This window comes from Ahaetulla prasina, chromosome 1 (genome assembly GCF_028640845.1).
Source record: "Ahaetulla prasina isolate Xishuangbanna chromosome 1, ASM2864084v1, whole genome shotgun sequence".
NCBI classification, from domain to species: Eukaryota; Metazoa; Chordata; class Lepidosauria; order Squamata; family Colubridae; genus Ahaetulla; species Ahaetulla prasina.
The window spans coordinates 5,437,227-5,452,180 of record NC_080539.1 but is presented as its reverse complement, the minus strand read 5'-3'; the positions used below and the strand labels follow the sequence as shown (position 1 = coordinate 5,452,180).

General features: G+C 47.4%; 1 protein-coding gene across 2 annotated transcripts in view; it reads left to right on the top strand.

Annotated features, from left to right (window-relative positions):
• Positions 1-249: 249 nt before the first annotated feature.
• TLCD3A (TLC domain containing 3A) overlaps positions 250-14,954 on the top strand; it is a 62,635-nt gene continuing 47,930 nt past the window's right edge. The window contains exon 1 of one of the 2 annotated variants that reach the window (XM_058164057.1): positions 250-680. In XM_058164057.1, coding sequence (XP_058020040.1) covers positions 559-680 — 122 coding nt within the window. In that variant the 5' untranslated portion in view covers positions 250-558. The remainder of the gene's footprint in view (positions 681-14,954) is intronic. The other variant, XM_058164056.1, reaches the window with a different exon arrangement.

Sequence of the window (14,954 nt, the reverse complement as noted above, 5' to 3'; positions counted from 1 at the left end):
GAACGAAAGAAAGATGAAAGAAAGAGAGAGAGAGAGAGAGAAAGGAAGGAAGAGGGAGGGAGAGAGAGAAAGAAAGAAAGAAAGAGGGAGGGAAAAAAAGAACGAAAGAAGGGAGAGAGAGAAAGAAAGGAACGAAAGAACGAAAGGAAGGAAGGAAGAAAGAAAGGAGAGAGGGAGGGAGGGAGGGCTTCTCCTTTGAAACCGGGCCTGCCAAGGAAGCGCCCCGGTCGCCTTCGAGCCCCCCACGCCCGTCCCTTCCACCGGCCATCTCTCTGAGCCGACGGTCGCAGCGGCGGCGGCGGTGGCGGCGGCCGGGGCTCCTCCCTCCCCTCCCCTCCCCTCCGCCCTTCTCCGCCTTCTCCTCGGCCGCCCGGCCTGCTGTTGACAAACAGCCGGCCAGGGCGGGGCGGGGCGGACGTTGGGCTGCGGGGAGCGGCTGGCTCCGGAGGGCGTCCCTGCCTCTTGCCCCGCCGGGGTGGAGGAGAGCCGAGCGAGAGGCTCCGGGAGCTCCTGGAGGCCGGGCGGAGCAGAGCCGAGCCAAGCCGGCGGCCCGTGGGGATGTGGCAGACTCTGGCCCTGGGCTTGGTCTTCTTCCCGGTTCTCTTCGCCGCTTCCATCCGCAGCCTGCGGTGGCTGGCGCCGGCATGGAGCCTCAAAGACCGGATCCTTCTCAGCGGCAGGTACCGGCTGGCACCGGCCCCCGAGGGGAGGGAAGGAGGGAGGAAGGCGGGCAGCATCCCGGAGGAAGGCGGCGGGAGACCCCCCCCCCACCTCCAGCCCACCTCTCCCTCCCCCGAGCCGGATCTGCTCAGGAAACCGGGGAAGGGAGCTGTGCAAAAGGAGCCAGCGGGGGCGGCGGGCGCAGCCGAGAGCGCTTTCGCGGGGATCGAACCTGTTGCTTGCGCAAGAAAAGCTGAGTTGCGGAAGGGTTTGGGGGCAGGGATGAGGGGCTGGGAAGAGCAGAGCCCTCCCGCTCCTTCCAGAGGGAGGGAGGATCTTGGGGAGGGGGCTTTCTTTCCCGCCCCGCCCATGGGGGGTGCCAGGTTGGGGAAGGTACTGCTCACCCCAAGCTCCCGATGTGCCAAAGCACTGCAGGCTTTTGGGGTGGGGTGGCCAAGGTTCTGTCCTTCTGCACGGAGAGAGGGAGGGAGAAAGAGAGGGAGAAAGAGGGAGGGAGGGAGAGAAATAAAGAAAGAAGGGAGGGAGGGTGAGAAAGAGAGAGAAAGAAAGGAGGCAGGGAGAGAGAAAGAGGAAAAGAAAGAAGGAAGGAAGGAAGGAAGGAGAGAGGAAAGAGGAGAGAGAGAGGAAAGAGAGGAGGAGAGAAATAAAGAAAGAAGGGAGGGAGAGTGAGAAAGAGAGAGAAAGAAAGGCAGGGGGAGAGAAAGAGGAAAAGAAAGAAAGAAGGAAGGAAGGAAGGAGAGAGGGAAAGAGGGAGGGAGAGAGAGGGAAGGAAGGAGGGAGAGAAAGAGGGAGGGAGAGAAAGAAAGAAGGGAGGGAGGGTGAGAAAGAGAGAGAAAGAAAGGAGGCAGGGAGAGAGAAAGAGGAAAAGAAAAGGAAGGAAGGAAGGAAGGAGAGAGGGAAAGAGGGAGGGAGAGAGGGAAGGAAGGAGGGAGAGAGAGAGGGAAAGAGAGAGGGAGGGAGAGAAATAAAGAAAGAAGGGAGGGAGAGTGAGAAAGAGAGAGAAAGAAAGGAGGCAGGGAGAGAGAAAGAGGAAAAGAAAAGGAAGGAAGGAAGGAAGGAAGGAGAGAGAGAGGGAAAGAGGGAGGGAGGGAAAGAAAGAGGGAGAGAGAGGGAAGGAGGGAGGGAGAGAGAGGGGGAAAGAAAGAAGGGAGGGAGAGAGAAAGGGGGAAAGAAAGAAAGGGAGGGAGAGAGAGAAAGAAAGAGGGAGATAGAGGAGGAAGGAGGGAAAGAGAAAAAGAAAGGAGGGAGGGAGAGAGAGAGAGAGAAATAAAGAAGGGAGAGAGGCACACAGAGAAAGAGAGGAGGGAGAGAGAAAGAGGGAAAGAAAGAAAGAGAAAGAAAGAGGGAGAGAGAGAGGGAAGGAAGGTGGAAGAGAGAAAAAGAAGAAGGGAGGGAAAGAGAGAAAAAAAGGAGGGAGGGAGAGAGAGAGAAGAAGAAAAAGAGGGAAAGAAAGAAAGAAAGCGAAAGAAAGGAAGGAAGGAAGGGAAAAAAAGAAACCAGGTTGAGTTAAGCAAGGATGGAACCTACTGTGTGAAGAAGATGCCAACTTTGGCATAAAAGTTCTCGACTTATGACTGCAAAGGAGCCCAAAGTTTCCATTGCTGAGTCTGGCCCAGTGTTATGACCTTTCTTTGCCATGGTGGTTAAGTGAGGAATGCAGAGGTTCATTGAATCTGGGCTTCCACATTGACTTTGCTTGTCGGGATATCGCCAGACCCCGGGACACTGCAATCGTCATAAATACGAGTCAGTCACTGAGCGACTGAATTTTGATCACGTGACCAAGGGGATGTTGCAACGGTCGTAAGTGTGAGCAAATGGTCACTGTTTCGGGTGTTTTCAGTGCTGTTGTAATTTCAACGGTCACTAAACGAATGGTTGTAAAATCGAGGACTACCTGTATGGCCCCTTTATGGCCGGTGGACGTCAACTCCCAGAATTCCTGAACGTGGCTGGCTAGGGAATTCTGGGAGTTGAAGTCCGCAAGTCGTAAAGTGTGAAAAATGGTCGCAAGTCGCCTTTTTTCGGTACCATAGTCGTTTGGAACGGTCACTAACCGAATGGTTGTAAATTGAGGATTACCTATAATTCTCTGGGAGCCCCTTATGACATTACAGACTCTTCCACAGTATCCTGTTTTTCCTTCTGACCAGGAAATTGAGGAAGATGCGGTGATCTGGGTTCTAATCCACATCAAAGGAGGAAGCATTAATTCAAAATTTACCTGATGGTTCAGCTAGCAAACTTTATACGTAACAAATACCAGTAGTTAGGGCTCCGTTTTGCGCTGTGATAGAATTAGTGGCTCCATCCTAAAAACGGCACACCCAAGTGACCCTCAATTTACAAAGATTCATTTAGTGACCGTTACCACAACAGTGAAAACGCGACTTGTGGACCGGTCCTTGCACTCAAGACCCACACAACGGTCATGAATTGGGACGCTTAGCAATTGGCATGTAACAGGTATGTCGTCTTATGGCCACCTTGGAGCCCAAGATTTCTGTGGTTGAGCGACGCGTTTGTTAAGTGAGCTTTGCCCCATTTTACGACCTTTCTTGCCACCGTTGTTAAGGGAATCACGGCGGTTGTTAAGTGAGTCACACGGTTGTTACGGGAATCTGGCATCCCCGTTGGGTTTGCTTGTGAGAAGGTCGGCAAAAGAGGGTCGCGCGACCTGGGGACACAGCAACGGTCGTAAGTACGAACCAGTTTGCCAAGCGTCTGAATTTTGATCACGTGACCAAGGGGATGTTGCAACGGTCGTAAGTGTGAGCAAATGGTCACTGTTTCGGGTGTTTTCACTGCTGTTGTAATTTCAACGGTCACTAAACGAATGGTTGTAAAATCGAGGACTACCTGTATGGCCCCTTTATGGCCGGTGGACGTCAACTCCCAGAATTCCTGAACGTGGCTGGCTAGGGAATTCTGGGAGTTGAAGTCCGCAAGTCGTAAAGTGTGAAAAATGGTCGTAAGTCGCCTTTTTTCGGTACCATGGTCGTTTGGAACGGTCACTAACCAAATGGTTGTAAATTGAGGATTACCTATAATTCTCTGGGAGCCCCTTATGACATTACAGACTCTTCCACAGTATCCTGTTTTTCCTTCTGACCAGGAAATTGAGGAAGATGCGGTGATCTGGGTTCTAATCCACATCAAAGGAGGAAGCCTTAATTCAAAATTTACCTGATGGTTCATCTAGCAAACTTTATACGTAACAAATACCAGTAGTTAAGGCTCCGTTTTGCTCTGTGATAGAATTAGTGGCTCCATCCTAAAAACGGCACACCCAAGTGACCCTCAATTTACAAAGATTCATTTAGTGACCGTTACACAACAGTGAAAACGCGACTTGTGACCGGTCCTTGCACTCAAGACCCACACAACGGTCATGAATTGGGACGCTTAGCAACTGGCATGTAACAGGTATGTCGTCTTATGGCCACCTTGGAGCCCAAGATTTCTGTGGTTGAGCGACGCGTTTGTTAAGTGAGCTTTGCCCCATTTTACAACCTTTCTTGCCACCGTTGTTAAGGGAATCACGGCGGTTGTTAAGTGAGTCACACGGTTGTTACGGGAATCTGCCATCCCCGTTGGGTTTGCTTGTGAGAAGGTCGGCAAAAGAGGGTCGCGCGACCTGGGGACACAGCAACGGTCGTAAGTACGAACCAGTTTGCCAAGCGTCTGAATTTTGATCCCGTGACCGTGGGGATGCCGCAAAGGTCGTAACTCTGAAAAATGGTCCTAAGTCACATTTTTCAGTGCCTTTGTAACTTGGAAGAGTCACTAAATGGACTGTCGTAAGTTGAGGACTATTTATGGCAGTTTCAGCATGCAGGATCATGTGATCGCCACAAGCAAGGTCAATGGAGGGGGGGGGGAAGCTGGATCCACTTAACAACCAGGTGATTCACTTAACAACCAGAGGGATTGTGCTCAACAATAGCGGCAAAAAAGGTTGTCACATCACTTAAGAACAATTTTGCTTAGCAACGGGAATGAAAGACCACCTATGATTACATTTTAGGAACAAAACATTAAATATTACTGGCTTTTCCAATTTAATGACCATTCACTTAGTGACCATTCAAAATGACAGCAGCACTTTTCTACACTTAATGACCGTTGCAGCATCCGTGACAAAAATTCGAACCAACTCATACTTACGACGGTTGCAATATCTTGGGATCATTTGATTCCATTTTGTGACCTTCTAACAAGCCAAGTCAGTGGGGAAGACGGATTCACTGAACAACCCTGTTACTCACTTAACAACCGCAACGATTCGCTTAATAACTGGTGGCAAGAAAGGTCGTAAACTGGGGGCAAAGCTCACTTAGCAAATGTTTCACTGAACAACAGAAATTTTGGGCTCAGTTGTGGTTGTAAGTCAAGGGTTACGCTTTGCTCGTTCGCGTGCCTTCTGCGCATGCGCCCGGCCTCAAAAACGTCGGGGTAAGTGGGCGGGGCCAGCTGCGATCTCCGCTACCAGTTCAGCCGAATTGATACAAACTGGCTGAATTCCCACCTCCGGTATGTTTCCCAATCACCCGTTCACATCGTCCCATTTCAGCAAGTTGCTAGATCTCATGAGGTAAGAATTTCCTCTCCTCATTTACTTGGGTGTGATGACAGGCATGGATTGATGGTCGAAAAACTGCCACTGTTGTTGCAAGATTTGTGAATAAGATCCTTGCAAGTGAATAAGATCCTTGCACCTGAAGGAACTTGTCTCAGGTCAGAAGTGAAGCGACCATCGATCGGATTAACACTTACTTGTGTTTGCTTAACGACAAAAGTTCAGTCACATGACTGAGTCAGTTTATGACCGACTTGCCCAGCAGTGAGTTTCCAATATTCTTACCGCTGGTTTGCTGCGCACACCATCTACACATGCGCCCAGCCTCGAAAACGTGGCTAAATAGGACGGCATTATACTACCCTCAGTCGCCCGCAAGCGGTTCAGCTAAACCGGTACGAATCGGCTAATTACCACCTCTGGACTTGCTTTATGGGCGGGCTCCATTCTGATCGTAACACATAGGATATGAGTATTGTGATTTAGGTGTTGGTGTAAAAGCGTGCCACTCGCCCTTGTGCAGTGTCATTAGTCAGTTAGTCCTCAACTTATGACCGCAACGAAGCTCCAAATGCCTGTTGCTAAGCGAGACAGTGTTTTTTTTTTTAAATTTATTTACATTTATATCCCGCCCTTCTCCGAAGACTCAGGGCGGCTTACAGTGTGTAAGGCAATAGTCTCATTCTATTTGTATATTTACAAAGTCAACTTATTGCCCCCCCAACAATCTGGGTCCTCATTTTACCTACCTTATAAAGGATGGAAGGCTGAGTCAACCTCGGGCCGGGCTTGAACCTGCAGTAATTGCAGGCTGCTGTGTTCTAATAACAGGCTTCTTACCAGCCTGAGCTACCACGGCCCCTCACGGTTAAGTGAGTTCTGTCCCATTTTACGAACACCGTTGTTAAGTGAATTTGGCTTCCCCACTGACTTTGCTCGTCGGAAGGTCGCAAAAGGGAGAACACGGCAACTGTCTTAAGTAACATGCCAGTTGCCAAGTGTGCGACTTTTGATCATGTTGCTGCGAGGGTTGCAAGTGTGGGGGGAAAAGGTCGTAGGTCGCTTTTTTCAGCGCTGCCGTAACTTGGAATGGTCGCTAAACGAAAGTTTGTAAGTCAAGGACTACCTGGCCTAGGAATAGAAGACCCGAGTTCAACTCCTCCTCGCTTTTGGGGCGCTTTACTGCCTTGGGAGCCAGCTGTTGTCTTTCAGTGCAACCTCGCAGGAACGTTGTAAGAAATACAACGAGAAGAGTATGCTGGGGGGCCCTGATAGTTGCTCGTGGAAGTAAAGCTTTGGGGCCAAGGAATTTGAAACCCGTGGTTTCTTTTTTGCCCTTGGGGTGAGGTGTGCTCTGGATTAATGCAAGGAAATAAGTTGTGTAGTTGTGCACCCGCAGGGAGGGAGGGGCCCCTTGACAATTAGTGTGACTACATCCATCATTGCTATCTACCAACTCCCCCCCAAAAAATGTGGCAACTTCAGTCCGTGACTAACGACAATCTAATTGAGTAACACCTTGATTGGGACAGACCAAACCACCAAGAAGAAGGGACAACGCCAAGGAATCGCCCCCCTGTTCAGATCTATCACCTTGCCGTTATTGCTCCTCACTGAGATCTAGCTGCTTGACACGTCGGGCTGTTTGGCCGCAAATGAGCCACCCACTTAGAGAGGCTTGGAAGAACATTAGGGATAGAATGATGGCGCACATCGGAAAATCTACACGAGCGGGTAGTGGAAATTGCGTGGGCCCACCCGTCCCACCGGCTCTATGCCGGAAGGCACGAGCACCAGCAAAGCGCTTGCGCGGAAGGCTGAGCACGTATTTGCGGCTGGGCACGTGCGTGGCCGGGGCGCGCTCAGATTTGCGAACCGGTAGGGAAAGTTAAGTAAATACCACCCCTGGCCAAAAGTCGCTTTTTTCAGCGCCGTTGTCACTTCGAGCGGTCGCTAAATGAACAGTTGTAAGTCGCGGACTACCTGCATTCTCAAATATTGGAGGAGGTTCGCGGGAGAACTTTCGTTGTTTTAGAAAACAGAACGAAAAACCTTGTTAAGGGAAGAATTATCTTGCCTTTTGGGGCAAAGGTTTCTGAGACCGCTTTGCAAAAGTCAGTGGCATAAGAGAGTGCGATTGTCGGGTTTTGCCGACGGGAAAAAATACGACACACGAGGTAAAACACACGGGGAGGGAGAAGGAAAAAAGCAGGCTTAACCTTCCCTTCCCAGAAGTGGGATCAGCCGGTTTGGGAAAACCGGTAGTAGTGACCTTTAGGTAGGGATTGGCCCGCCCACCCATCCGGGCACAATCCCGTCCTATATCGCTGTGTTTTTAATGCCGCGTGGATGCGTGGATGGCACGCGGGAGCGAATTGCCGTGTTTTGTGATGCCGCGTGCCTGCGCGGATGGTACACGGGCACATTTCCGGTGCTGGGCGAACCGGTAGGGAAAGTTAAGTAAATACCACCCCTGGCCAAAAGTCGCTTTTTTCAGCGCCGTTGTCACTTCGAACGGTCGCTAAATGAACAGTTGTAAGTCGCGGACTACCTGCATTCTCGAATATTGGAGGAGGTTCGCGGGAGAACTTTCGTTGTTTTAGAAAACAGAACAAAAAACCTGGTTAAGGGAAGAATTATCTTGCCTTTTGGGGCAAAGGTTTCTGAGACCGCTTTGCAAAAGTCAGTGGCATAAGAGAGTGCGATTGTCGGGTTTTGCCGACGGGAAAAAATACGACACACGAGGTAAAACACACGGGGAGGGAGAAGGAAAAAAGCAGGCTTAACCTTCCCTTCCCAGAAGTGGGATCAGCCGGTTTGGGAAAACCGGTAGTAGTGACCTTTAGGTAGGGATTGGCCCGCCCACCCATCCGGGCACAATCCCGTCCTATATCGCTGTGTTTTTAATGCCGCGTGCATGCGTGGATGGCACGCGGGAGCGAATTGCCGTGTTTTGTGATGCCGCGTGCCTGCGCGGATGGTACACGGGCACATTTCCGGTGCTGGGCGAACCGGTAGCTACAGTATGTGAAGCCCCCCCACACCCCTTAGTGAATTTCTGAAAAAGAAAAACCAAGTATTTGAAAAACCAATGCTCTCTACATGGGGCTACCCCTGAAGTGCACTCGGAGGCTTCAGTTAGTCCAGAATGCAGCTGCGCGGGTGATTGAGGGAGCCACACGTTGCTCCTGGGTAACACCGCTCCTGCGCAGTCTGCACTGGCTACCTGTGGTCTTTTGGGTGCGCTTCAAGGTGTTGGTTACCACCTTTAAAGCGCTCCATGGCTTAGGGCCCGGGTACTTACGGGACCGCCTGCTGTTACCTTATGCCTCCCACCGACCCGTACGCTCACACAGAGAGGGTCTTCTCAGGGTGCCGTCCGCCAAACAATGTCAGCTGGCGGCCCCCAGGGGAAGGGCCTTCTCTGTGGGGGCTCCCACACTCTGGAACGAGCTTCCCCCAGGTTTACGCCAATTACCTGACCTTCGGACCTTTTGCCGTGAATTGAAAACATACCTGTTCATCCAAGCGGGACTGGCTTGATTTTTAAATTTTCAAATTTCTGGTTTTTTAATAATTTTAGATTGGGGTATTTTAGTATAGGTCAATTTGACGGTTTTAATTTTCGACCATCTTTGAATATGTATTTTAATTGTTATTTTAATTTTGTATATTATTGTTTTAATCTGGCTGTACACCGCCCTGAGTCCTTCGGGAGAAGGACGGTATAAAAATCTAAATAAACTAAACTAAACTAAACAAGTGGGATTCCCAAATGGAGTTCGGTTTAAAAACAGAGGGGAAATTTAGTAACCGTCCGACCTCAAAAAAAATATTCATAGAATTGCTTCACTTCCTTCCCCCCCCCCCCTGACTTTGGGGTGGATTCTGTTCACCAGGACGTAACAAAACAGCACAAACATATATACACACAAAAAAACCCCCACAACCCAATTAAATTCTACTCCTTATGTGAGGTCTGGAGACAAACGACCTTCCCGTAATCCTTGCTCTGCACTGCCGTCGATATTTGGAGGTAGACTGCTCTTGAGGCTGGAGGCTCTACGGTCCAGCCGACAAGGGTTTTTTCTCTCTCTCTCTCTCTCTCTCTCTCTGCTTGCTGTGAGGAGCAAATACAGGTGAATCCTGGAAACGGCATTTTTAAGACGAAAACAAAACCATTTTTTTTTGTCCCTCTCTGCTTACATTTTGGGGTGTCTTTCTTTGACAACCCACCCACCCGACCGAGAACTCTTGCCGGAAAAGAGAGGAGTAAGCCTGGAGGAAGGAATGTCTCAAAAACGCCGGACGCCCTTGGGGGAATTTGGACCCAGACTGGATTAGGATGAAAGGAAAGCCGAAGTTATTGATTTAAGGATATTTACACAGCAATCCGGACATGGCGACCTTGCCGGATTGCACTGGGAGTTATTTCCTTTGGTGTTTATTCTCCAAGACCTGCCTTCCTTTTTCCAAGTTTAAACAGCTACACCTGAGATACACCTGACTTCATCTCCAAAAATAAAAGCTTTTGGCTTACGAGTGGCTGACAATTTCGATCGCAAGTCGCGGCAGTCATTAAGTGGGTCATCACCATTACGATTATTTTTATTTTTTTTGCGGTGGTTGTCGGGTGAACGGTGCAGTTGTTAAGCGAGCCCATTGTTTGCTATGGGGCCTTATTTTAATAAAGGAGAATATTTCTGTCCTTGGCGCTCTTTAAAGTGGGTGTTTTTTCTTGCAGACGTTTCGCGACCCAACTAGGTAACATCATCAGTGCAAGAAGGGAGGTGGGGATTGCAGAGTGGAAGAGAAGGAGAAAGTGGGAGGAGGAAGAGGAGGAGGGCGGGGTCCTTGATGCTCTCTGAATTTGATTGTTTTCTTGCAGACGTTTCATGACCCAACTAGCGAACATTATCAGTGCCAGAAGTGAGAAGGAGGAAGAGGAGGAGGAGGAGGAGGAGGAGGAGGAGGAGGAGGAGGAGGAAAACGACTATGGGGTCCTTGGTGCTCTCTGAATTTGATTGTTTTCTTGCAGACGTTTCATGACCCAACTAGATATTTATTTATTTATTTATTTATTTATTTATTTTGTCACAACAATATATGCAGGTATCATACAAAAAGATTATATAGTAAATAAACACATATATGAGTAAATATAAGGAGGTATAAGCATATATATAGGAAGAAGAAAAGAAAAACAATAGGACAGGAACGGTAGGCACGTTTGTGCGCTTATGCACAAACAAAAAAGATAATTATGCACAAAATAATTATTAATAATAATTAATAATTATTATAATTATTATATATATATATAATTATAAAATTATGTATATATAATTATAATAATTATAATAATAATTAATAATTATTAATTAATAATAATATTAATAATAATTATGCACACACAAAAGATAACCTCATCCTTGCCAGAATATCCTTAGGATATAGGAAGAAGAAAAGAAAAACAATAGGACAGGAACGGTAGGCACGTTTGTGCGCTTATGCACAAACAAAAAAGATAATTATGCACAAAATAATTATTAATAATAATTAATAATTATTATAATTATTATATATATATAATTATAAAAATTATGTATATATAATTATAATAATTATAATAATAATTATATTAATAATTATTAATTAATAATAATATTAATAATAATTATGCACACACAAAAAGATAACCTCATCCTTGCCAGAATATCCTTAGGATATAGGAAGAAGAAAAGAAAAACAATGGGACAGGAACGGTAGGCACGTTTGTGCGCTTATGCACAAACAAAAAAGATAATTATGCACAAAATAATAATAATTATTAATAATTATTATTATTTATTATTATTTTATTAGATTTATAAACCGCCCTTCTCCCGAAGGACTCAGGGTGGTGTACAGCCAATTATTATTATATTATTATATTAATTAATAATAATATTATTAATAATTATGCACAAAAAAAAGATAACTTCATCAATGCCAGAATATCCTTTGTCGTACTGATGATGTTACCTAGTTGGGTCATGAAACGTCTGCAAGAAAACAACCAACAACACAGGGCCCCTTATTTCCCAGAAACTAAATGTAAACGTTGGTTTCCGGCAAAGAGGTCATAAATTGCAATCAGGTCACGGCACAATGCCACCAACGGCCGTAAATGCTGGTTTAGGTTGGTTCGGGATCGTAGGTAGCTTTTTCGGGGTCCATCATAACTTCCAAACGGTTGTAACTCGAGGCAGACCTGTACTTTTGAGAGTTCTTGTTCGAAACAAACAACAGAAGGACACTGGCCGTTCTTGACTTACAAATATTCGTTTAGCGACCGTTCGAAGTTACAACGGCGCTGAAAAAAAACAGACTTGTGACCATTTTTCGCACTTATAGCAGTCCCGTGGTCCCGTGACCAAAATTCAGTTGCTTGGCGACCGACTCATATTTATGACGGTTGCAGTATCCCGGGGTGGGGGGTGGAGGGCTCATGCGATCCCCTTTTACGACCTTCCTTCCAACAAGCAAAGTCAACCGGGGGTGGGAGCCAGATGTGCTTAAGAATAGTGTGATTCACTTTACAACCACGGTGATTTGTTTAACACCTGTGGCGAGAGAAGGTCGTAAAACAGGACAAGACTCAATAATTGTCTTGCTTAGCCAATGGAAATTCGGGGTGGGGTGGGGGGCTCGGCTGTAGTCGTAAGTCGAGGACTGCCTCTTCCATGTGAATTTTAGACGTGATTTGCAATTTAAAAGCTGTTGTTTTTTTTGTCTTTTTTGTCGTCGTTCTTTTTATATTTGGGGCACGGGAAGGGAAGGAACGGGATTTGGGGATTTAAGGCCTTTGAAACTCAGCGGTGGGAAGTTGAAAGTGGGTCGCCTGACAAAGAGAGGCTGTGTTGGCTTTCCTTGGAGAAAGGGCCCCAGCCAACTGCAGATTGAGGAGGGTGGGGAGTTGGAAGGGTTTCCTTGAGGTCATCTAGCCCATCCCCGCTCCTAGGGAGGACCTGCCTTGTTCCTCTCTGGGTTTTTTAAAAAATTTTTTTCCTCTGTCGCCTTCATTTTTCTATATATAACAACAGAGTTGGAAGGGACCTTGGAGGCCTTCTAGTCCAACCCCCTGCCCAGGCAGGAAACCCTACACCATCTCAGACAGATGGTTATCCAACATTTTCCTAAAAATTTCCAGTGTTGGAGCATTCACAACTTCTGCAGGCAAGTTGTTCCACTGATTAATTGTTCTCACTGTCAGGAAATTTCTCCTTAGTTCTAAGTTGCTTCTCTCCTTGATTAGTTTCCACCCATTGCTTCTTGCTCTACCCCCAGGTGCTTTGGAGAACAGCTTGACTCCCTCTTCTTTGGGGCAACCCCTGAGATATTGGAACACCGCTATCATGTCTCCCCAGTCCTTCTTTTTATTAAACTAGACATACCCAGTTCCTGCAACCGTTCTTCATATGTTTTAACCTCCAGTCCCCTAATTATCTTTGTTGCTCTTCTCTGCACTCTTTCCAGAGTCTCAACATCTTTTTTACATCGTGGCGACCAAAACTGGATACAATATTCCAAGTGTGGCCTTACCAAGGCCTTATAAATTGGTATCAACACTTCACGTGATCTTGATTCTATCCCTCTGTTTATGCAGCCCAGAACTGTGTTGGCTTTTTTAGCAGCTGCTGCACACGGCTGGCTCATATCTAAATGGTTGTCCACTAGGACTCCAAGATCCCTCTCACAGGTACTACTATTGAGCAAGGTGCCACATATACGGTACCGGTGCCTTCATTTTTGCGTTTCTTGTACGGTGGCTTGTTCTGGAAATATGTTTAACCGTTTGTAATTAAATGGCTGGGGGATTCCTCCCCTCTTAAAGCATGCTGGCTGGGGAATTCTGGGAGTGGAAATCCACCCCTCTTAAACCTGCCAAGATTTAGAAAGAGTGTCCTAAAATATTGCAACAGATCTGTATCTATCCCCATCCTCAAATGTGATTTGTGAGAAACAAAGTCCATTTCTTGTCTGGGTCATTGGTTCCCCTGTCAATTTGCCTCAAATTGACCTTGATCTTGTGAATTTGTTTTTCCTCCTAATTTTCCCCCCGAATCTGCCTCAAATATTCCATTGGGACAGAAACCAAATTATACTCAAGCCCAGGAAAACACGATTCTGTCCTTACTGGTTCTTGCAGAAAAATAAATGGAGCTTGTTTTCTGTTTTTTTTCTGGTTATGTTAATTTTGTTTTCTATTTTGTGAATAGAGGGTTTGGTGATTTATTCATTCGTCCATTTGGTAGATTATTTTGTGGTTACCCATCCAGGTGGTGCATAAAGGATGGTGAGCCACGTGCATTCTTTGGTTATATCAATAAAACATGGTAGTGTTTCCTGTTAATTATGGAGAGGTAGAGTGTCCATGCATATGGAAGCTCTGTGGATGTTTTTTCTAACCTTTGCCAGTCACCCAATCGTCTTTCATGCCTGAGGTAGAATTAGATCTCACTACCTCCTTGTGATTAGGACAAAGTCACCCAGCTGGCTTTTACACCTAAGGCGGCACTAGAACTCACAGTCTCCTGGTGATTGGCTCAAAATCACCCAGTTTTCATGCCTAAGGCGGGACTAGAACTCACCGTCTCCTGGTGATTGGCTCAAAATCACCCAGACAGATTTCATGCCTAAAGCAGAACTAGAACTCACCATCTCCTGGTGATTGGCCAGTCACCCAGACAGATTTCCTGCCTAAGACAGAATTAGAATTCATAGTCTCCTGGTCATTGGGCCAAAGTCACCCAGTTTTCATGCCTAAGGCGGGACTAGAACTCACCGTCTCCTGGTGATTGGCTCAAAGTCACCCAGACAGATTTCATGCCTAAAGCAGAACTAGAACTCACCATCTCCTGGTGATTGGCCAGTCACCCAGACAGATTTCCTGCCTAAGACAGAATTAGAATTCATGGTTTCCTGGTCATTGGGCCAAAGTCACCCAGTTTTCATGCCTAAGGCGGGACTAGAACTCACCGTCTCCTGGTGATTGGCTCAAAGTCACCCAGTTTTCATGCCTAAGGCGGGACTAGAACTCACCATCTCCTGGTGATTGCCCAGTCACCCAGACAGATTTCCTGCCTAAGGTAGAACTAGAATTCACGGTCTCCTGGTCATTGGGCCAAAGTCACCCAGTTTTCATGCCTAAGGCGGGACTAGAACTCACCATCTCCTGGTGATTGGCCCAGTCACCCAGACAGATATCCTGCCTAAGGCAGAACTAGAATTCACGGTCTCCTGGTCATTGGGCCAAAGTCATTCAGCCAGCTTTCATGCCTAAGGCGTGAATTCGGGGTGAGTTACCATCTGTACGCTGTACGCTGATGACACTCAGCTGTACTTCTCCACCCCGGACCACCCCAACGAAGCTGTCGAAGTGCTGTCCCGGTGCTTGGAAGCCGTACGGGTCTGGATGGGGAGAAACAGACTCAAGCTCAATCCCTCCAAGATGGAGTGGCTGTGGATGCCGGCACCCCGGTACAGTCAGCTGCAACCGCGGCTGACTGTTGGGGGCGAGTTATTGGCCCCAATGGAAAGGGTGCGCAACTTGGGTGTCCTCCTGGATGGACGGCTGTCGTTCGATGATCATCTGGCGGCCGTCTCCAGGAGGGCCTTTTACCAAGTACGCTTGGTCCGCCAGTTGCGCCCC